Raw genomic sequence first — 24,163 nt, 5'->3', positions numbered from 1 at the left:
TTTGCTAGGGGTTAGGGGTGGGAAGGCTATTCGCAGAGAACCGTCAGCATTTGCCATCATTTTCTCTGAAACTGACCTCAATTTCAGGATGCCGGGCACACGCTCGTCAGCATGGAAGCCCTGATGTTATGGTCTGTCACTCAGGGCTTTTGCACAGGCTGCAATGTGGTTCCCTTCCAACCCCAGAGCTGGAAATCCGGAGAATTTCAACTTCCCCACTCCCATATTGTTGTTGTAAACCCTAATAAAGGTGACACCATTTTCAATCAGGTGTAACTTGGATTTTTATTTGACAACATGACAAATAAAGCTTTTCCTGAACAAATAATTTTGTAATTGTGGAGTTCTCAGAGAGTCATAGAATCATACAGCCCTTCGGCGTGCCGGTCAAAAACAACCATCTACCATTCTATTCCTATTGTCCAGCATTTGGCCCATAGCCTTGTATGCCCTGTGTGCCCTCTGTTAAATAATAACTTAGTACCTTTTTGAAACAAAATATTTCAACATTTTTTTCAGAATTATCAGGGGGCTAGGATCTCTTATTCTATGTTTCTACAAATATATAGATATCTTCATGGCTAATTTCTAAAATTTTAAAATGGCTGAAGCTATGTCTGACTGTGACCCTCAAACAATATGAGCTAATATGATAAATTCATAGAAACTGACATCTCAGCATCTCTGAAGAGACCTTAATGACCTGCTGTGGGCTGCAGACACCAAATTCAAAGAGAACTATACAAAGTCAATCGACATTTCAAAGGCCACGTCTGGCCAACTGGATCAGAATCATCTACTAGGACGAAGGACCCTACAACCTCCCTTCTATGAGACCATGAGATTTAGGACTAGAATTAGGCCACTCGGCCCATTATCGTCTGCTCCGCCATTCAATCATGGCTGATGTTTTTCTCATCCCAATTCTCCTGCCTTCTCCCCATAACCCCTGATCCCCTTATTAAACAAGAATCTATCTACCTGTCTTAAAGACACTCAGTGATTTGTCCTCCACAGCCTTCTGCGGCAAAGAGTTCCACAGATTCACCACCCTCTGGCTGAAGAAATTCCTCCTCATCTCTGTTTAAAAGGATCATCCATTTAGTCTGAAATGGTGTCCTCTGGTTCTAGTTTTTCCTACACTCTATCCATGCCTCGCAGTATCCCGCAAGTTTCAATAAGGTGCACCTCATAACTTGGAACATTAACAATCTCACAGTCCCAAACAATGGGATATATATCCTTCGTCAAAGACAGAGGTGGAGGTCATGGGATTTAAACCCCTCGCTGGTGGAACCAGTCATATTGCCATTGGTACTGAAAAATCTTAATCTGCCATTTTTCCGTCTACCCAGCAGCAGCACAGAAACTGGGCTCTGCCAGGCTGAATATCAGTCTCCCACTGTTTCCATCATCATCTACAAGGCGGATTCATCTCTGCGTGCCCATCTCATTGTGGAAATCATCTCTACTGGAAAAGTGAATTATCCAGCACCAATTCAGCCTGCCAACCTCACACATAGATACATAGAACATACAGTGCAGAAGGAGGCCATTCGGCCCACCCAACCAGCACTGATCCACTTAAGCCCTCACTTCCACCCTATCCCCATAACCTCTCCTAACCTTTTTGGACACTAAGGGCAATTTAGCATGGCCAATCCACCTAACCTGCACGTCTTTGGACTGTGGGAGGAAAGCAGGGCACCCGGAGGAAACCCACAGACACAGGGAGAACGTGCAGACTCCGCAGAGACAGTGACCCAGCGGGGAATCGGACCTGGGACCCTGGCGCTGTGAAGGCACAGTGCTAGCCACGAGTGCTATCGTGCTGCCTCGATGAAGGAATTTATCATTGGACTTTGATACTGGATTGTGGACTCAAGTGAAACAATAATTACATTCTCTCTGGTCCTTGTGCCCTGTAAATCTTCCTTTCTCTATCCCTCCTTTACTGTACGAGTGCACAGGGGGCTACGTGGCAACTCCCCTACTAACTTTTGAGTGGTTCTAAACAAACTAACCTCTGAACTTGTCCTATCTCGAATTTGCTGTGGGGTTAACAGGAATTTGGAATCACGCCAAAAAGGGATTGCGAAGCACACCACTGCTAATAAAGAAGGAAGCAAATCAAAACACCTTTCTGTTTATAGATGGGGGTCAGCAAGAGAAGAACTCATGGCTGTTTAAATTGACCCCATCCTGTCTGTAACAGAATATTTTAGCTTATACTTTCATCCCATGTGTCTGTCCCAATCTTTAATGTGTTTTAACCTTTAATCTATCCTGTTAAAAAAAATGAAGTGATTTTATTTTAGTGCCTTTTGGTTCTGGTCTGTGTATCTTGTGAAAATCCTTCAGTGTTTGGCTGCTTGAACTACCTGATGACATCTCTCCAGCTCCACTCTGGGAATGCCCAGTATAGAATGCTGCAATCAGTTGCAGTGCCACCTCACGGCACTAAAGGTGAGTCACTGGATCTCTCAGCGAGACTTATTTTGAGGTCAGCGGGAAGCATCCTTGTTTTGTCACTGACAACGAATTCCAGGTCACTATGTCAGAATCTTCTGATCCGCAGTTTGTGTACATTGCACAAACAAGTTGTTGCGGATGCTGTTTCTTTTTGAAGTACTTTTATATTGCTGCTACACACATGAGTGGACTTCAGCAGACTTTCTGAATGTAATTTTGCTAATTAACTCCTCTAGTAAGCCACTGCTTCAAATGAAAGTCAAATAGAAACTGTCCAGTACTTTGTGCTATCTCTGATGGCCAAATTGGGGCTAACGCATCATCTGGGGATTGTAGCTTTTCCTATGTAACAATGTGCCAGTGGCAGTATTGCTGTCAATGGCACAATAACTATAAAAGTAGTCTTTTAGAGGTCATTTGAAAGCTGTAAACGACTCAAAGCAACAATCTGAATCTAGTGGCTCGACAAGATAATAAACCACAAGACCAATTTACGATTCTAGCTGAAAGCATAAAACCATGAGGTGGAGAGATAAGCAGCTGACCTGCCATTAGGCAGATCATCACTACATCGCTGATCTCAACTAGTTTATAGATCGTGAAAACACTGATCATTAATAATACTAACCAGATGGCAAGCTTTTCTTTTCTTCAATTAATCTACAAGTTCTCCAAAGCAGGAATGATGGCCATGGACAAGGGGTAAAAAGAATATTATGATGTAGAAACCAAAAAATATATTCAACCACAGGACAAAACCTGCTAAGATAGTTTCATCCCCCCACCCCCATCCCCACGTCGCCTCAGTAAATGAAAATTAAATTTCCCCATAAGTTTCAAATTATAACCTCCTTAAACTTGAGGTCACACAAAACTTTCCTGTCTATGTCTTAACTCGGAGCAAGTCCTGTTTCATTACCACATCTGTACTCTCTGACCTAAAGTGGTTCCCAGTCAAACAAAGTCTTGATTTAATATACTAATCTTTGCTTTCAACTCTCATCATGGCCTCACCCATCCCTATCTTTATAATCTCCTCCAACTCCAGAACGCGGCGTGATATCTGCACTGCTCTAATTCGGGCCTCTTGTACATTTCTAATTATAATTGCTCCACCAAAGTATTTTGCTTTTATTATTATTGCTCCACCATTGGTGGCTGTGCCTCTACTGCCTGGGCTGCAGGCTCTGGAATTCTCCCCCCCCCCCCGGACTAGGCTGGTCACATGGAACATTCGCGGGCTAAATGGGCTGTCAAAAGGACTTGTGTGTTCACACACTTGAGGCAACTGATGGCAGACGTGGCCATGTTGCAGGAGTCACACTTGAAGGTGGGGGATCAGGTTAGGTTAAGGAAGGGATGGGTCGGAAAAGTGTTCCATTCTGGATTGGACTTTAAAATGAGGGGGGTGGCAATCGTGGTCAATAAAAGGGTGGCATTTGAGGTGGGGAGGCGGACTTGGGGGGGTAGATTCATCATGGTTAGTAGGTAGCTGGAGGGAATGGCCGTGGTATTGGTGAATATATATGCCCCAAACTAGGATAATGTCGAGTTCGTTAGGAGGGTGCTAGGGAAGGTCCTGGACCTGGATTCACATCGGCTGATTATGGGGGGGAGACTTTAACACGGTCCTGGATCCGATACTGGACCGGTCGAGTCCCAGGTCCGGAACGGTGTCAGCTATGGCAAAAGAGCTACGGGGGTTTATGGAGCGCACGGGAGGGGTGAACCCGTGGAGATTTGGGAGGCCAATGAGTAAGGAGTTTTCATTCTACTCCCATGTGCATAAGGTGTACTCCCGGATCGATTTCTGTGCTGGACAAAACGCTGCTGGCTGAGGAGGTGAATACTGAATATTCAGCAATTGTGCTGTCAGACCATGCAGGTAGACCTGCAAGTGAGCAAAGGAAAGGCCCAGCGGCCGCAATGGAGGTTAGATGCAGGGCTGCTAGCGGAGGACAAGGTGTGTGAGCAGGTGAGGGAGGCCATTCAGGGATACATAAGGATCAATGATACAGGTGAGATCTCGGCAGGGGTGGTGTGGGAGGCACTGAAGGCGGTTATCAGGGGGGAACTCATTTTGATTTGGGCCCATAAGGAACAGAGTTGGACAGGTTGGTCGGCGAACCTTTACAGGTGCACAGGAGGTATGCAGAGTCTCCGGATGAGGGGCTTCTGAAGGGGTGGCAGAGACTGCAAATGGAATTTGGGCTCTTGTCCACAGGTAAGGCGGAGGGCCAGTTGAGGAGGGTGAAGGGGGCGGTGTATGAATATGTGGAAAAAGCCTGCAGGATGTTGGCGCATCAGTTGAGGAAGCAGGAGGTGGCGAGAGAAATTGGAAAAGTAAAGGATACAGGGGGGGAGGTGGTTGTGGATACGGCGGGGTGAATGATGTGTTTTGGGAATTTTATAGTAGACTATACAAATCGGAACGCCCAGCCGGTGAGGAGGACATGAAGCGATTCTTGAGGGGCTGGAGTTCCCGAGGATACATGAGGAGTTGGTGGAAGGCTTGGGAGGCCCAATCAGGCTTGGGGAGATTAGACGGATTGGGGTCAATGCAATCGGGCAAGGCTCCAGGACATGATGGACACCCGGCCGAGTTCTACAAAAAGTTTTCCGGGCTGCTGGGGCCGCTTCTGGTAAAGGCTTTTAAATGAGTCCAAGGAGCTGTAAGGGCTCCGCCCAACGTTATCACAGGCATTGATTTTCCTTATTCTGAAGCGGGATAAGGATCCAGAGAACTGTGGATTGTATAGGCCGATCTCCTTTTTAAATGTAGAAATTGCTGGCAAAGATCTTGGCCACGCGCATAGAGGATTGTGTCCTGGAGGTGATAGGGGAGGACCAGACGGGGATTGTGAAGGGACGTCACCTTACATCCAATATTAGACAGTTCTTAAATGTGATAATGATGCCAGTGGAGAGGCGCGAGGTCAAGGTGGTGGTAGCCATGGATGCAGAAAAAGCCTTTGATTGGTGGAGCGGATGTACCTGTGGGATATCTTAGGAAGGATTGGGTTTGGGCAGGGATTCATTGACTGGGTCCGGCTGTTATATCTGGCACTGGTCGCGAATGTAAGTGCCAACCGGGTCCGGTCAGAATATTTTAGTTTGTGTAGGGGAACAAGACAGGGGTGTCCACTGTCTCCACTACTGTTTGCCCTAGCCATAAAGCCCTTGGCAATGGCACTTAGGTCATCGAACATCTGGCGAGGGATAGTGAGAGGGGGGGTGGAGCACAGGGTTTCACTCTACACGGACGACTTTCTCCTTTACATAACAGACCCGTTGGGGGGATGGCTGGGATCATGGAGATATTGGAGGAATTTGGTTGGTTCTCGGGCTACAAATTAAACATGGGTAAGAGTGAGATGTTTGCGATTCAGGCACGGGGGCAGGAGAGGAGACTGAGGGAGTTACCGTTTAAAGTGGTGGGAAGAAGCTATAGGTACCTGGGGATTCAGGTGGCAAGGGACTGGGGTCAACTCCATCAGATAAATTTGGGTAGGGTGGTGGAGCAAATGAAAGGAGAGTTCGCAGGTGGGACATGCTGCTGCTATCATTGGCGGGCAGGGTACAGATTGTGAAGATGACACGAGATTGCTATTTGTGTTTCAATTTCTTCCAATTTTTATCTGTAAGGCATTTTTCAGGAAGATGAACGTGATGATCTCGAGTTTTGTATGGGCTGGGAAGGCCCCAAGGGTGAGGCAGGTCCTTTTGGAACGGGGGTGCGGGATGGGGGGGCTTGGCCCTTCCAAATTTTATTAATTATTACTGGGCGGCGACTATATTGTCATGTGAGGGTACCTTTAAGACATGGATGTTTAAGCATTGTACCTTTAAGAAAACAGTGATGTCATAGAATGGGCGGAGCTCAGCTCGGATCAGCCATTTTGCAGTTTAGTGTTGCAGGTTTTTAGTTTCAGTTTAAACAGCAGCTTACGTGTGTCTATGTGTATCCAGAGAGCCGCAAGTTTTGAAAAGTGCCTGGCTGGCTTTGCTGAGAGCAGTTTAAAAGTGCCTGGCTGTTTTGCTGGAGCTGAAGGCAACCAAGCTAATATATCTCTGCCATTCTACAGAAAAAATATATATCCTTTAACCTGATATGATACTGTTTAAAGGTGTTAAGTCTCTTGGAAGTTTGAAGGAACATTTTAAGGAGTTATTTACTGTTGCAATATTTTCTGAGTTATCTTTGAAGTAAGGGGTGTTAAGAGATCCAAAGTTTATTTAAGATGTTAACTTGAGTTCATGGAATAAACAGTGTTTTGTGTTTAAAAACCCACATGTCCATAATTGTAATATCACACCTAGGGAAAAAGCCGTGTGCTGGGAAAAGCAACAAATACATTAAAGGGAGAGGTTGGTTGAATTTCATGATACATTTTGGGGTTCTGAAAACACCTCGCCAATAACAATATTGATGGTTAGGAAGTGGGTAGTGGGGGAGGGATCGGTGTGGGAGCGAGTGGAGGCAGCATTCTGTAAGGGTACGAGTTTGGAGGCTTTGATAATGGCACCTCTGTCGTTCTCGCCAGCTCGCTACTCCACAAGCCCAGTGGTAGTGGCAGCCCTGAGGGTGTGGGGGAAATGGAGGCAGCACATGAGACTGGAGGGGGCAGTCACCGATCTGTGACAACCACTGTTTTGTTCCAGGAGGGCTGGACGGGAGCTTTAGGGGGTGGCAGCGGGCAGGGATTGAGAGATTTAGTGATCTCTTCATTGAAGAGGGTTTTCTGAGCCTGGAGAGATTAGAGGAAGAGTTTGAGTTACTGGGTGGGAACGGATTTCGGTACCTGCAGGTACGGGACTTTGTCCGGAGGCAGGTTCCAAGCTTCCTTCGTCTCCCTCTAAGGGGACTGCAGGATAAGGTGATATCAAAAACAGGGGTTGGGGAAAGGAGGGTTTCAGAGATATATAAGGAACTGATGGAGTGGGAAGGGGTCCCAATCGGAGAGGTGAAGAGGAAGTGAGAGGAAGAGTTGGGAGGGGAGTTGGAAGTCGGACTATGGGAAAAGGCGTGGAGGAGAGTCAATTCATCCACGTCATGTGCCAGTCTTAGCCTGATCCAGTTCAAGGTGGTCCATAGGGCTCATATGACTATGGCCCGGAAGAGTAGGTTTTTTGAGGAGGTGGAGCTTAGGTGTGGATGGTGTGGGGGAGGCCCGGCGAATCACGTACACATGTTTTGGGCGTGTCCGAAGCTGACGGGATACTGGCAGTGATTTACGGATATCATGTCAGAGGTCCTGGAAAGGAGGGTTACTCGAGTCCAGAGATGGCAATATTTGTGGTGTCGGAGGATCCGGGGACCCAAGGGGGGAAAGAGGCCGACGTTTTGGATTTTGCTGGGTTGGAGGGACTCGGAGCCTCCAAAGTCAGGGGGGTGAGTCAGTAACATGGCAGGTTTTCTCAGGCTGGAGAAGATTAAGTTCACCTTAAGAGATTCAATTCAGGGGTTCACTCGGAGATGGCAGCCGTTCATCGACTTCTTTAAGGAAAACTGACCATCAGCATAAGAGGGTGGGGGAAAGGGAGGCATAGCATTGTAGAATAAGGATAGAGAATCTAATATACGGGGCAGTCAGGAGGTAGGGTGGGGGGGGAAGTTGGGTATGTTATTGTGATGTTGTTGCATGTGTGGGTCCGCTCTGCTGTTTAGAATGTTTAAATGTTAAAATTATAAATGCTTCAATAAAATGTTTTCCAAAAAAATGAGGAAGAAGCAGGGGCAACACAGTGGCGCAGTGGTAGCACTGCTGCCTCACAGCACCGAGGTCCCAGGTTCGATACCAGCTCTGGGTCACTGTTGTGTGGAGTTTGCACATTCTCCCTGTGTTTGTGTGGGTTTCGCCCCCACAACCCAAAGATGTGCAGGGTAGGTGGATTGACCACGCTAAATTGCCCCTTAATTGGAAAAAATGAATTGGGTACTCTAAATTTATAAGGAAAAAAAAGAGGAAGAGGCAGCAGTTTGGATGTATTTTAAAATAGCCCAGTTTTGCTATCTAATTGGCATCCATGTTAATTTTCTTTAGTAGAGATGGTGGAAAGTAGTACTCGAAGAGCTGGTGCAAAATTGTAGCCTATGGAGGACAAGGATTTGAAGTAAGTCAGCAAGGACAGGTATGATTTGTGAGCAATCAGGAGGGTGGAGGATGGGAGGTTGGCCAGAACAGCACTGCAACAGTCAAATCTGAAGGTGACAAAGGCACGATTGAGAGTTTCAGCAGCACAGGGGCTGGGGCAGAGAAGGCAATGTTTCAGGATACATGTGGTGGCACCAGGGAGTTAAATCTGACTCAAGGCGGGGCAAGAGTGGTTGAGCAGATCAACAGCTTAAGTACTGTGTTGAATGGAAGTCAAAGTTAGGTAAATTAGAAGTTTAAAAATCAGCTGTAGGTGACTTGGGAGATCAACAGCATAGAAGTTAATAAAGTCATATAGAGAGATAAGGAAATAAAACAATTCTTAATTTGTTGATAGAAGCAGCACAATGGTTTGAACACTATAGGTACTGGAAAGTATAGCCATGTAGGGAGGCTTCAATAAAGGGCAAACATGAGTACATAGTAACCAGGCTTCAGTTAAACTCAGAATACCCATCTAATTGTCCACAATAACATCAATGGCAATAATTTTGTAAGCAAGCAGATACTCTGTAAGAGGTCGTAGAGAAGGGCTGGGTTTGGAAATTACAGATATGAACACTGACATTCCTGGTATGAACAAGATCAGACAGACTGGAAATAGATAGCAATAAAGTACATGGAATGGTTTATTCAGGATGTGTGAAGCATAAGTATGGTGTTGCAGTCTTGATGAAAAACAGATTGTTGATGAATTCGAAGGACAGCCTTTCAATATTTTGATTCCGACCTTGGGTGACTGTCTCTCTGGAGTTTGCACATTCTCCCCATGTCTGCGTGGGTTTCCAGTTTCCTCCGGGTGCTCCAGTTTCCTTTCACAGTATAAAGATGTGGTGAGGTGGAATGGCCATGATAAAATTGACCCTAGTGTCCAATCGTTAGGTGGGATTACGGGCATAGGGAGTGCGTCTAGGTAAGGTGCTCTTTTAGAGGGTCGGTGCAGACTCGATGATGAATGGTCTCCTTCTGCACCGTGGGTATTCTACGTTTTTTTAATATCAATGTGAGCCAGGTCCATGCACCAATGTAAGATCACTTTGAAGATATAGGGTGCGATTTCCCCAAAGTTTCTAAGTTAATTTGTGGCGGGTTTTTCAGGGAGTTTCCCGCCGGCTCTGCTGGCAAGTTCCCCACTGCTGTTCAATGACACAGTCACTTTTTGGGCCCTGAGGAGTTTCTCACCGGTTTAAGAATTATTTTTAGAAGGCAGAAACCGAAAGATAGAGAAGGCTTGGGCTGAAGCTGCAGCAGGAGACAGCATGTCGGAGGACCGGACCTCTGGTTTGTCGACCCTGCGGTCAACAGAGCAGCTGATGCGTTATTCAGGAAGGCTTTGCTAAGCAGAAACGGGACTGCTTGGACCCGATAAAAGAGTCAATTGAGCGGCTGGAGCTTAGATTGGACGGCCAAGATCGGGCGATCCAGAAGGTAGAGAAGGCGCTGGCTCAGCAGGAACAACATCAAACTGCGGTGGAGTTGGAGGTGGGGTTGCTGAGAGACCAGCAGAAGAAGCTCCTGGAGAAGGTGGATGACCTAGAGAATAGGTCCCGCTGGCAGAACTTGAGAATCGTTGGGCTTCCGGGGGGGTCCGAAGGAGCGGACGCTGGGGCATACATCGCAGACATGTTTGAGAAGCTGCTGGGGGATGGGGCATTCTCCCAGCCCTTGGAGGTGGACAGGGCTCACAGAGCACTCACGAGGAAGCCACGAATAGAAGACCCCCCCACCCCCCAGAGGGCACTGGTGGTGAGATTCCACAGGTACTTGGATAAGGAGCGTATTCTACAGTGGGCCAAGCAGACACGGAGCTGGAGGTGGGACAACAGTATCCTGGGGGTTTACCAACAACCTGAGTGTGGAGGTGTCCAGGAGAAGAGCAGGCTTCAACCAGATTAAGTCAATCCTTTTTAAGAAAAAGGTGAAGTTCGGACTGTTGTATCCGGCCCGTCTCTGAGTCACGCACGAGGGACAGCACTTTTATTTCGAGTCGCCTGAGGACGCGCTGGATTTCGCGAAAAGGAAAGGACTGGTGGTGGACTGAGAACTTTTGAACTTTGCTGCAACGTTCATGGTTTTTTTTGTGTTTTGTTTTGTGGAAGCTGTTTGAAATGCCTTTTGCATTGATGTGGGACCAGCGGCAGAGCTGAGTGAGTTGAGGTTTTCATTTGCACTGTTGGGGGATGGAGGTGTGCTTGTTTAGATCTTGGGTGTTTTTCTGTCGGGCAATTGTGTGGGGATTGTTTGATGTTGGAGTATGTTTGAATGAGGGGGGGGGGGGGGGGGGGGGGGTACAATAGGTTGGAGACTATCCGGTGCCAGGGATGGGGGTCACCAGGCCAGCTGGGCGGGCTAGCTCACGGAAGCGCAGTTGGGGGGGGGGGGTGCATATGTTCGGTTTATTAAAGGGGATGGGTTACAGAGTGTTGTTACTGGGGGGGGGGGGGGGGGGGGGGGGGGGGAGAATAAATATTCTGCTGACGAGGGAGGGTCGTGGGCTAAGGGACAGAGAGGAGGTTGGGGGCGGAGGCTGCCTGGGTGCGGGCCGGTGGAGGTGTGGAGCATGGGCTGGAGGCGGGCCCAAAAAAGGGGATGGCTGATCGGCGAAGGGGGGGGCAATGGCCCCCCCCCCAAACTAGGCTGATCACCTAGAATGTTTGAGGGTTAAATGGGCCGGTCAAGAGGGCACGTGTGTTCGCGCATCTTAGGGGACTGAAGGCGGACGTGGTAATGTTGCAGGAGACGCACCTTAGAGTAACTGACCAGATTAGATTGAGGAAAGGCTGGGTCAGTCAGGTTTTTCACTCGGGACTAGACTCAAAGACTAGAGGGGTCGCGATCCTGATCAATAAGAGGGTGATGTTTGAGGCGGGTAGAATGGTCTCAGATATGGGAGGTCGGTACATTATGGTCAGTGGGAAACTGGAGGGGGTGCAGGTGGTATTAGTAAATGTGTATGTACACCAAATTGGGATGATGTGGAGTTTGTAAAGAGGATGCTGGGGAAGATACTGGACTTGGGACTCACACAGGTTGGTCATGGGAGGGGACTTCAACACAGTTATTGACCCTGGCTTGGACCGGTCAAGCTTGAAAATGGGCAGGGTGCCAGCAATGGCAAAGGAACTAAAAGGGTTCACGGAGATTTGGGCAGCCGAGGGTGAAGGAGTTCTCCTTCTACTCACACGTGCATAAAGTGTACTCCCGGATTGATTTCTTTATTTTGAGCAGGGCCTTACTGGCAGGGGTGGTGGACACGGGGTACTCGGCGATTACAATCTCAGACCATGCTCCGCACTGGGTTGACCTGCAGGTTAGTAAAGACAGTAACCAGCGCCCGCACTGGAGGTTAGATGTGGGACTTTTGGCTGACGAAGTGCGAGCGGCTGAGGAAATGTATTCAGAACTACCTGCAGGTCAATGACATGGGAAATTTCAGCAGCGGTGGTCTGGGAAGCACTGAAGGCGGTGGTCTGGGAAGCACTGAAGGCGGTGGTCAGAGGGGAGCTGATCTTGATACGGGCCCATATGGAGAAGGTGGACAGGGCAGAGGCGGACCGACTGGTAAAGGAGATACTACAGATCGATAGGAGGTATGCGGAGACCCCAGAGGCAGGGTTTTTAAGGGAACAGCGGAGGCTACAGGCGGAGTTTGGCTTGTTAACCACAGGGAGGGCAGTGGAGAAGCTGAGAAAGGTGAGGGGGGCTTCTATGAGTATGGAGAGAAGGCCAGCAGAATGCTTGCACAGCAGCTTAGAAAGAGGGAGGCAGCCAGGGAGATAGGGAAACACAAATAAAAATCTCGGCAATATCATCATCTTAACCGACTGCATCCTCCCCGCCAGTGACAGCGGGAGCGCATCCCATCTCCGAAACTCGCCCCTCATCTGCTCAACCAGCTGGGACAAGTTCAACTTGTGTAACCGGCCCCAGTCACGCGCCACTTGTATCCACAGATATCTAAAATTATCTCCCACTAACCTGAACGGTAATTCCCCCAGCTGGCCCTCCTGACCTCTTGCCTGGACTACAAACATCTTACTCTTCATCATATTCAATTTGTATCCCGAAAAGCGGCTGAATTCCCCCAGAATCGCCATAATCTCCCTCATCCCTGCCCCTGGATCTGCTACATATGTAAGTCATCCGCATACAGCGATACCCTATGCTCCACCCCCTCCCTAACCAGCCCTTTCCAGCCCCTCGAAGCTCTCAGAGCAATTGCCAGCAGCTCTACGGCTAACGCAAACAGCAGTGGGGACATCCCTGTCTTGTCCCCCGGTCCAAGGTCGTCTTATTCGTCCTTACACTGGCTTCCGGGGCCTGGTTCAACAGCCTGACCCAGTTGATAAAGCCCCTACCAAACCCAAACTGTCCCAGCACCTCCCATAGATAGTCCCACTCTACCCAGTCAAACGCCTTCTCCGCGTCCATGGCCACAACTACCTCTACTTCCCTTCCCTCCGGGGGCATCATAATCACGTTAAGCAGCCTTCTTATATTGGCTACCAACTGCCTATCCTTGACAAATCCGGTTTGGTCCTCCATTATCACCTCCGGCACACAATCTTCAATCCTGGAGGCCAACACCTTGGTCAGCAATTTAGCGTTCACATTAAGCAACGAGATCGGCCTAAAGGACCCACATAGCTCTGGGTTCTTGTCCCGCTTCAATATTAACGAGATGGTGACCTGTGACATCGTCGGGGGAAGCAACCCTCTATCCCTCGCCTTGTTAAAAACTTTAACCAGTAACAGCCCTAATATCCCCGAAAATTTCTTGTAAAATTCCACCGGGAACCCATCTGGCCCCGGAGCTTTACCCAACTGCATTGCCTTCAAGCCCTCAGATATTTCTTTGGCCCTAATCGGAGCCCGCAACTCGCCCACCAGCTCCCTACCCACCTTTGGGAAAGCCAACAGTTCCAGAAAGCGTTTCATTTCCACGGGCCCCTTGGGGGGTTCCGAGCGATAGAGCCCGCTATAAAAGTCCCTAAACGCCCTGTTTAGCCCAGCCGAGTCCCCTACCAGGTTCCCATCTCCGTCGACTACCTTATCCCTCTTCCTCAACTGCTGTGCCAGCATTCAGCTGGCCTTCTCTCCATATTCATACAGCGTCCCCTTCGCCTTCCTAAGCTGCTCCGCTGCCTTGTCCGTGGACAGTGCCCCAAACTCAGCCTGCAGCCTCCGACGCTCCCTTAACATTTCCGCCCCTGGGGTCACCGCATACCTCCTGTCTACCCGTAGGATCTCCTTGATCAGTCGGTCCGTCTCTGCCCTGGCCGTCCTGTCCCTAAGGGCTTGGATTGAAATCAACTCCCCTCTCACCACTGTCTTCAGCGCCTCCCAGACCACCGCTGCTGAGACTTCCCCTGTGTCGTTGACCTGCAGGTAGTTCCGCATGCACTTCCCTACTCTCTCGCACACCGTCTCGTCCACCAACAAACCCATGTCCAATCGCCACTGCGGGCACTGGAAGCTCTCCTCACTGGCCTGCAGTTCCACCCAGTGTGGGGCATGGTCCGAAATAGTGATGGCCGAGTACCCAGTGTCCACCACCCCCGCCAGCAGATCCCTACTCAAAATGAAAAAAATCGATCAGGGAATACACTTTATGTACATGCGAGTAGAAAGAAAACTCCCTAGCCGTTGGCTGCCTAAACCTCCATGGGTCAATTCCCCCCCATTTGCTCCATGAACCCTATCAGCTCCTTTGCCATCGCTGGCACCCTCCCTGCTTTCGTGCACGACCGGTCCAGGCCGGGCCCGGTCGATAATCGTATTAAAATCCCCTCCCATCACCAGCTTGTGCGAGTCCAGATCTGGTAACTTCCCCAGCACCCTCTTGATGAATTCAACATCGTCCCAGTTCGGCGCATAGATATTAACCAATACCACCTTCCTCCCCTCCAGTTTACCGCTCACCATAACAGAACGGCCCCCCCCCCGTCCAAAACTATACTGCCCGCCTGGAATTGCACCCACTTATTAATTAAGATCGCCACCCCTCTCGTCTTGGTATCCAGCCCCGAATGGAAGGGCTGACTGACCCAGCATTTCCTCAGCCTAACTTGATCCGCCACTCTCAGGTGTGTCTCCTGCAACATCACCACGTCCACCTTCAGAGCCCTCAGGTGCGCGAACACATGGGCCCTCTTGACTGGCACATTCAGCCCTCTAACGTACCACGTGATCAACCTGGATGGGGGGCACCGCACCGCACCCCCCACTCCACCGATCAGCCACTCCCCTTTCTGGACCCGCCCCCCACCCATGCGCCATGCCACCTTCTGCCCGCCTCCAGGTAGCCCCTGACCTCCACTCAGTGCCCAAACCCAGGTCTCTCCCGCGTCAGCAGAGTAACGCCCCCCTAGCAACATCACCCTATAATCCAACCCCTGCCCCGTATTGAACCAATACACATCCCCCACTGTGCTTCCGTGGACTAGCTCACCCAGCTAGCCTGGTGACCCTCACCTCTGGCGCCACAAAGTCTCCCACCTATTGTTCCCTACTCCCCTTCCCGCCCCCTACTCCCCTTCCCGCCCCCGCCCATCAAAACCACTTCCTGCATCAAACCAAAACCGAACCATCTCCTAATTACCATAGGAGACAGCCCAAGAGAGGCAGAGACCCCTGCAAAAAACCCCTCAATAATACAATTTAAAGTAATACAATTTTTTTTTAAAAAACCACCAACCATCCCCATCAAAACACTGAAAAACCCAACAAAAAACGAATATCTTTTACTCCTCCATCTTCACCCAAACTTCAAAGACAAAAACAAAAGGCAACAACCAAGCCATCTATACATCATTCAAAAAACAGGAGAAAGATACTGCCACTTAAGTCCAAAAAGTTCTCAGTTCTGAGCCAGACCCTTCTTCTTGGCAAAATCCATCGCCTCTTCGGCGACTCGAAGTAATGGTGCTGGTCCTCATGCGTGACCCAGAGGCGTGCCAGCTAGAGGAGCCCGAACTTCACTTTCTTGTTGAACAGGATCTCCTGCACTTGCCTGAAACCTGCCCTCCTATTGGCCACCTCAACACTCAGGTCCTGGTAGATACGCAATATGCTGGCGCGCGCTGTTCTCCAGCTCTTCCACCTTTTCTAACAGCCTTTTCTGCTGATCCTTCAGCATCCCCACCTCTAGCTCCACCACCGTTTGGTGCTCCTCCTCGTCCGCCAGCGCTTTCTCCAACTTCTGGATCGTCCGATCCTGCGCATCCAGCCTATGTTCCATTCGATCGACCGACTCCTTTATTGGGTCGAGACAATCTCGTTTCTGTCTGGCAAAGCCCTCTTGGATGACCTGCATCAGCTCCTCCATCGATGGCTGGGCCGTCGCAGCAGGGGCCCGAACCTCGGCCATGTTAGCTTCAGCAGCCACTTCTACCCAGCCACTTCTACCCAGCCCTTGCTTGTCTTTCTATTTATTCCCTTACGATCCCTTGGGGTTCTCCCTTCCATGCACCACTGTGTGGATCCAGTGCTTAAATGCCCGCACTTTCAAAATCAGAACTCAAAGCCACGAAAAAGTCGGGGGAAAAGGTCCAAAATCCTGGCCAGAGCGGGAGCCACCAAGTATGCGACTTACTCCCTCATAGCCGCCACCGGAAGTCCAGTGATGATATCTTTTAACTGTAAAACTCAAGAAAGGGTCCTTTTAAAGTCTATCATTCCCACCTCAAAGTTCACAAAACTTTCAAGTTTTGTGCTCATAAGACCATAAGACATTGGAGCAGAATTAGGCTATTCGGCCTATCGAGTCTGCTCCGCCAGTCAATCATGGCTGATATTTTCTCATCCCCATTCTCCTGCCTTCTCACCATAACCCCTGATCCCCTTATTAATCAAGAACCTATTTATCACTGTCACTGTCTGTGTGGAGTTTACACATTCTTCCCGAGTTTGAGTGGGTCTCACCCCCACAACCCAAAGATGTGCAGTGTAGGTGGATTGGCCACGCTAAATTGGCCTAATTGGAAAAAAAAAATAATTGGGTACGCTAAATTTATTTTTAAAATCTGCAAATTTTGAAATTGTGGTGGTATTTGACAGCAGGAACTTACAGTCCTGGCCATCATGGCAGGATAATGGCATGTCGCCAACCTCACAAAAGCCTTCAGGAAACAACTCCTTCCTCCTGTTGCATCCTCACCACCCCAGACTGGGATTCCTAGAAAGAATTGTGATGCCTAAAGTCCCTTCACAAGACAGAGCAAATACTGTACAGCAGGGTCAGGAAATCATGCCAATAATGTCAAACAATCACAATGCGCTTGCATATTTTAGGCTACCTTCTGTTCAGATGAGACAGTGAAAGAGCGCGAGGAGAGCGGCGGGGACACAGTGAAAGAGCGCGAGGAGAGTGGCGGAGACACAGTGAAAGAGCGCAGGAGAGCGGCGGAGACTCAGTGAAAGAGCGCAAGGAGAGTGGCGGGGACACAGGATAAAAAGGAGAGCGGCGGGGACACAGTGAAAGAGAGTGAGGAGAGCGGCGGCAACACAGTGAAAGAGAATGAGGAGAGCGGCAGAGATACAGGATAAAAGAGCGCGAGGAGAGCGGCGGGGACACAGGATAAAAGAGCGCGAGGAGAGCGGCGGGGACACAGCTGCAGGAGAAGTGGCCTTCAGATTTTCGGCAGGAGCAGTGGCCAGGGGTCTGTCGGGAAGGTAAGTTTACCTCTTTAAAAACTTACCTTGAAGAGTGACATCACAGCAAAGCAGTGATCTGATTGGCTGATAAGGAAAGTGCTCCAATTAGCAGTAGCTGGGAGAAATTTAACTCTTCGTGTGTTGGTAAGTATTATGATTGGGAAGTAAAATCTTTATTCCTTTCACTTATTCATTATTTGATATTATATTTGTAATCAGTTAAGGTAAAGTGTAAAAATGGCAGGAGATCCCAGACCCGTGTTATGCTCCTCGTGCTCAATGTGGGAGTTCAGTGACGCGGCCGATGCCCCTAACTCCTTCATGTGCGGGAAGTGTGTCCAGCTTCAGCTGCTGTTAGACCGAATGACGGCTCTGGAGCTGCGGATGGACTCACTTTGGTGCATCCGCGATGTTGAGGAGGTCGTGGATAGCACGTTCAGTGAGTTGGTTACACCGCAGATTAGGATTGGTGAGGGAGACAGGCAATGGATGACCAAAAGGCAGAGAAAGAGCAATAAGGCAGTGTAGGTGTCCCCTGCGGTCATCTCCCTCCAAAACAGGTGTACCGTTGGGGGAGACGACCGTTGGGGGAGACGACTGTTGGGGGAGACGACTCACCAGGAGAAGGCAGTAGTAGCCAGGCTCATGGCACCGTGGCTGGCTCTGCTGCACAGAAGGGCGGGAAAAAGACTGGCAGGGCTATAGTCATAGGGGATTCAATCGTAAGGGGAGTAGCCAGGTGTTTCTGTGGTCGAAAACGAGACTCCCGAATGGTATGTTGCCTCCCGGGTGCACGGGTCAGGGATGTCTCAGATCGGCTGCAGGACATACTGAAGGGGGAGGGTGAACAGCCAATTGTCGTGGTGCATATAGGCACCAACAATATAGGTAAAAAATGGGATGAGGTCCTACAAACAGAATTTAGGGAGTTAGGAGATAGGTTAAAAAGTAGGACCTCAAAGGTAGTAATCTCAGGATTGCTACCAGTGCCACGAGGCAGTCAGAGTAGAAATTCAAGAATAGTCAGAATGAATAAGTGGCTTGAGAGATGGTGCACGAGGGAGGGGTTCAGATTTTTGGGACATTGGAACCGGTTCTGGGGGCGGTGGGACCATTACAAATCACATGGTCTACACCTGGGCAGGACTGGAACCAATGTCCTAGGGGGTGCTTTTGCTAACACTGTTGGGGAGGTTTTGAACTAATGTGGCAGAGGGATGGGAACCAGATCAGGAAGTTAGAGGTCAGTAAAGAGGCAGCAACTAAATCCAGTAAAGTACTAGATAATAAACTCATTGTGACTAAGGGGAAGAGTCGACAGGGAAGAGACGATGAACGCAAAGGGACAGGTGGTCTGAGGTGCATTTGTTTTAATGCGAGAAGTGTAGCAGGTAAGGCAGATGAACTTAGGGCTTGGATTAGTACCTGGGAATATGATATTATTGGTATTACTGAGACTTGGTTGAGGGAAGGGCAAGACTGGCAACTAAATATCCCAGGGTATAGATGCTTCAGGAGGGATAGAGTGGGAGGTAAAAGGGGTGGAGCAGTTGCATTACTGGTCAGAGATGATATCACAGCTGTGATTAAGGAGGGCACGATGGAAGATTCGAGCACTGAGGCAATATGGGTAGAGCTAAGAAATAGGAAGGGGGCAGTAACATTGTTGGGACTTTACTACAGGCCTCCCAAAAGCAAGCGTGAAGTAGAAGTACAAATATGTAGACAGGTTATAGAAAGATGTAGGAGCAACAGGGTGGTCGTGATGGGAGATTTTAACTTCCCCAACATTGTATGGGACTCATGTAGTGTTGGGGGCATAGATGGAGCAGAATTTGTAAGGAACATCCAGGAGAGTTTTTTAGAGCAGTATGTAAATAGTCCAACTCGGGAAGGGGCCATACTGGACCTGGTATTAGGGAATGATCCCGGCCAGGTGGTTGAAGTTTCAGTCGGTGATTACTTTGGGAATAGCGATCACAATTCCGTAAGTTTTAGAATACTCATGGACAAAGACGAGAGCGGTCCTAAAGGAAGAGTGCTAAATTGGGGAAAGGCCAAGTATAACAAAATTCGGCAGGAGCTAGGGAATGTGGATTGGGAGCAGCTATTTAAGGGTAAATCCACATTTGAAATGTGGGAGTCTTTTAAGGAAAGGTTGATTAGAGTGCAGGACAGACATGTCCCTGTGAAAATGAGGGATAGAAATGGCAAGATTAGGGAACCATGGATGACGGGTGGAATTGTGAGACTAGCTAAGATGAAAAAGGAAGCATACATAAGATCTAGGCGACTTAAAACTGATGAAGCTTTGGAGGAATATCGGGAAAGTAGGACAAATCTCAAACACGCAATAAAGGGGGCTAAAAGGGGTCATGAAATATCTTTGGCTAACAGGGTTAAGGAAAATCCCAAAGCCTTTTGTTCGTATATAAGGGGCAAGAGGGTAACTAGAGAAAGGATTGGCCCACTCAAAGACAAAAGAGGGAATTTATGCATGGGAATCAGAGGAAATGGGTGAGATTCTTTGCATCCGTATTCACCAAGGAGAGGGACATGACGGATGTTGAGGCTAGGGATGGATGTTTAAATACTCTAGGTCAAGTCGGGATAAGGAAGGGGGAAGTTTTGGGTATTCTAAAAGGCATTAAGGTGGACAAGTCCCCAGGTCTGGATGGGATCTATCCCAGGTTACTGAGGGAAGTGAGAGAGGAAATAGCTGGGGCCTTAACAGATATCTTTGCAGCATCCTTGAGCACGGCTGAGGTCCCGGAGGACTGGAGAATATCTAATGTTGTCCCTTTGTTTAAGAAGGGTAGCAGGGATAATCCAGGGAATTAAAGACCTGTGAGCTTGACGTCAGTGGTAGGCAAACTGCTGGAGAAGATACTGAGGGATAGGATCTATTCACATTTGGAAGAAAATAAACATCAGTGATAGGCAGCGTGGTTTTGTGCAGGGAAGGTCATGTCTTACAAACCTAGTAGAATTCTTTGAGGAAGTGACAAAGTTAATTGATGAGGGAAGGGCTGTAGATGTCATATACATGGACTTCAGTAAGGCGTTTGATAAAGTTTCCCATGACAGGTTGATGGAAAAAGTGAAGTTGCATAGGGTTCAGGGTGTACTAGCTAGATGGATAAAGAACTGGCTGGGCAACAGGAGACAGAGAGTAGTGGTGGAAGGGAGTGTCTCAAAATGAAGAAAGGTGACTAGTGGTGTTCCACAGGGATCTGTGCTCGGACCACTGTTGTTTGTGACATACATAAATGATCTGGACGAAGGTATAGGTGGTCCGATTAGCAAGTTTTCAGATGATACTAAGTATGGTTGAGTTGCAGATAGCGAGGAGGACTGTCAGAGAATACAGCAAAATATAGATAGATTGGAGAGTTGGGCAGAGAAATGGCAGATGGAGTTCAATCCAGGCAAATGCGAGGTGGTGCATTTTGGAAGATTTAATTCAAGAGCGGAATATACAGTCAATGGAAGAGTCCTGGGGAAAATTGATGTACAGAGAGATCTGGGAGTTCAGGTTCATTGTACCCAGAAGGTGGCAACGCAGGTCGATAGAGTGGTCAAGAAGGCATACAGCTTGCTTGCCTTCATCGGACAGGGTATTGAGTACAAGAGTCGGCAAGTCATGTTACAGTTGTATAGGACTTTGGCTAGGCCACATTTGGAATACTGCGTGCAGTTCTGGTCGCCACATTACCAGAAGGATATGAATGCTTTAGAGAGGGTGCAGAGGAGGTTCACCAGGATGTTGCTTGGTATGGAGGGTGCTAGCTATGAAGAAAGGTTGAGTAGATTAGGATTGTTTTCATTGGAAAGACAGAGATTGAGGGGGGACCTGATTGAGGTCTACAAAATTATGAGAGCTATGGATAGGGTGGATAGCAACAAGCTTTTTCCAAGAGTGGGGATGTCAATTACAAGGGGCCACGATTTCAAGGTGAGAGGGGGAAAGTTTAAGGGAGATGTGCGTGGAAAGTTTTTTAGGCAGAGGGTGGTGGGTGCCTGGAACGCTTTGCCAGCGGAGGTGGTAGAGGCGGGCACGATAGCATCATTTAAGATGGATCTAGACAGATATATGAATGGGCAGGGAACAGAGGGAAGTAGATCCTTGGAAAATAGGCGACAGGTTTAGATAAAGGATCTGGATTGGCGCAGGCTGGGAGGGCCGAAGGGCCTGTTCCTGTGCTGTAATTTTCTTTGATCTCTGGCACTTAGAATCTCTGCCATCCCACTCCAAGGACAATTGGATGAGCTCTGAAATCAGTTCAAACTGGATAGGAGAAACTAAAACCATATTTTGCCTGCTATTGCCTCATTTACATGTGCAAACAAGATAATAAGCAGACCAAAATTGCTTCCTAAGTGTCTTTGCTGATGCTGTATCCCACATTCTTGAAGTTCAAGTTTTTGATTACATTTGAGAATTTTGCTGATATAAAATAGAGCATATGTGATGATTCTTAAAATAATTGTAATTTTTAAAATCCAAAATCAGAAAGAATAAATGCACCCAATTAAAAATGTTCAGTTAACAGGGCCCACTTGGAAAAAAGGAAAATGATAATGCAGGTAAACTCTAGCAAAAGTATTAAGCACTCACTTTGAAAAGGATAAAGTCTTTAAATGGAATATATCCATCATTTACATTACCAACATAAGTCTGGAAACCTTAGAAAGCTGGTATCCTGACAAAGTCTCCAGTCTGATCTTCTTTTGATAAAACAGAAACCTCAGGAGAGAAAAAGTAACAAAAGAACAAAAACAAAATCTTGAAACATTGCACCTTTGATTCATATACTTAAAGCAACATTCAGGCTGTTTAGAACAGAGAAAGTAATCTATGTTGCAGGTGTTTGATGGAAATGGTCCTGGTATCCTTGTTTGAATATGTAAAAAAAGGTGAGTTAGTTTGCAACATAAAAAGAATTCAATAATTAGAATGAAAAAAAAAATTAATTAAATGCATAACAGTCCAGAAAAGGTCCCTCACAAACTAGACATTTGCATCAACAAACTGAAATGCGGAGCAAGTTGAAGTAGTCCACTTCCTACCTCTGACATACAAGTTGGCAGGAGCAGAGTAACGTGTCCCGGCGCTGTTAGTTGATACACATTCATATTTGCCCTGGTCAGACTCCTCACTGTTCTCAATTTGCAAGGCTCCTGTATAAAAACACAGACAGCTCTGGTTATTTCTGATCCAACAACAAGCTATCCAGATCTGAGACACAGAAAATGTTAAAAAATCATGTGGTGGAACAGGATATGGTGGTCTTCAAATGCAAAATGCACACGTTTCCCCTTTGTCTTTTTCCCCCAAAGTGTGAAAGGATGAAATGAAAACACACACATTTCATTAATATTTTATTGTACCCTTGGGCTAATAACTTCAGTTTATAAACTGACATTGAACCTACAATTATTTCACTTTTGTGAAGAACAATAAAGTGAAGTATGTTTAAGGATTAATTTAGAAAAGATCACATCCTCTTAAGGCATACATGAAACTGAGCTGATCTTGAAATAGGATTCTATTTCCCCAGCAACCCTCACCAGCTTCACAGTTCCATGCTAGAGTGGTTTTCACCTGACTGCCTAAACATGAAAATTTTTTGTTAACATAACATGCCTGGTGCTTCACTCCCTATTCTGCATTTGAACAGTGCATTGCAGTGGCTGTTATTTCAACCCTTACATGCTAAATAACCAAGACATTCATGCAGTTGTATAAAATTTGTGAAGAGTGCTATACTTATTACCCTGCTAATGAGGAAGTCTACAAGGTAATGCACATGCTGCATCCAGCAATCGATAAATTCAGAGTCAGAAGCTTGCACTTAATTTGTAACTGAATTTTGATAGCTAATTTTAAGAAACTTTCAACTAAAGACAGCTGTACGTCCCTGTGAGATACAGAAAATTGTACTTCTCAGCCTCTCATCATGTTTCACATAATGTACAGCAGAAGCTGATGGGCTGGGCATCCAGCTTTATTCAAGAACCTACGAAAAACATTTTAATTCGATCTGTGTGGCCAGAGGTTTGTTTCACAAAAACAGAACGATTTCATCAATGCATCACAGGCAGAAGCAAATTGTACCACAAAATGCAAGTTGGCTTTGCTGAGTAGGATGCCTCGTGTCTTCTGAATTTTTAAGGAAATGTAGCCCAAGAGTATAATAAAGAAAATAATGACTGCATTGTTTGCAATTGGACTAGAACATCAGTCCTACTAATCAGCCATCTAATCCACAAAAATATTCTTGTTGCAGTTGGTTATATTTCTAATCACCATTATCACCCTGTGACAATTATTCTACCATTAGCAAAAGCAGTCAATATTTTATACAGGTTTATACAAAGATAAAATTATGAATGTATTTTAATAATGCAATGTTTTATCAACTAGGCATAAAGGGACAAACTCGGAGGGCCAGGAAAGTACAGGATTTATACCCTAAGTGAAGAAAGGTTGATCACGTGTCAGTTGTGAGAAGTCTTCCTCAATTGCAGTTGCAATTTTTTATTTTAAAATCTCTTTATTGACATTTAAAAAATTTAAAAATGTAATAAATGATGTGTTACAAATGGATTTAACAGAAACTTATCGCACTATCCATACACCTACATTAAAGGCTCAGAAGTAATCTTGTACATATATCTCAAATCGAAAAGCTAATCTTGTTTTAGTTTTAGGATGTTTTGAAATGCTTATGGTTCACTTTAGCTGCAGTATCCTTTTTAGAGGCTGTATTTAAAATCCTGAAAATCAAGTCTTGGCACAGTTTACGATGAATTGCAAACAAATTTTCTTTTTGTTTTTTGCCTGATCATGTGTCTTATTCTGAAACTGGAAAAGAGAA

General features: G+C 47.2%; 1 protein-coding gene across 10 annotated transcripts in view; it reads right to left on the bottom strand.

Moving 5' to 3' along the window:
• ptprfa (protein tyrosine phosphatase receptor type Fa) overlaps window positions 1–24,163 on the bottom strand; it is a 662,508-nt gene that overhangs the window by 238,826 nt on the left and 399,519 nt on the right. For all 10 annotated transcript variants that reach the window (XM_072510632.1, XM_072510637.1, XM_072510639.1 and 7 more), the window contains one exon: window positions 22,353–22,463. In XM_072510632.1, coding sequence (XP_072366733.1) covers window positions 22,353–22,463 — 111 coding nt within the window. The remainder of the gene's footprint in view (window positions 1–22,352; window positions 22,464–24,163) is intronic.

The sequence above is a fragment of the Scyliorhinus torazame genome, chromosome 7 (genome assembly GCF_047496885.1).
Source record: "Scyliorhinus torazame isolate Kashiwa2021f chromosome 7, sScyTor2.1, whole genome shotgun sequence".
NCBI lineage: Eukaryota > Metazoa > Chordata > Chondrichthyes > Carcharhiniformes > Scyliorhinidae > Scyliorhinus > Scyliorhinus torazame.
This window is presented reverse-complemented; position numbering and strand designations above follow the sequence as displayed.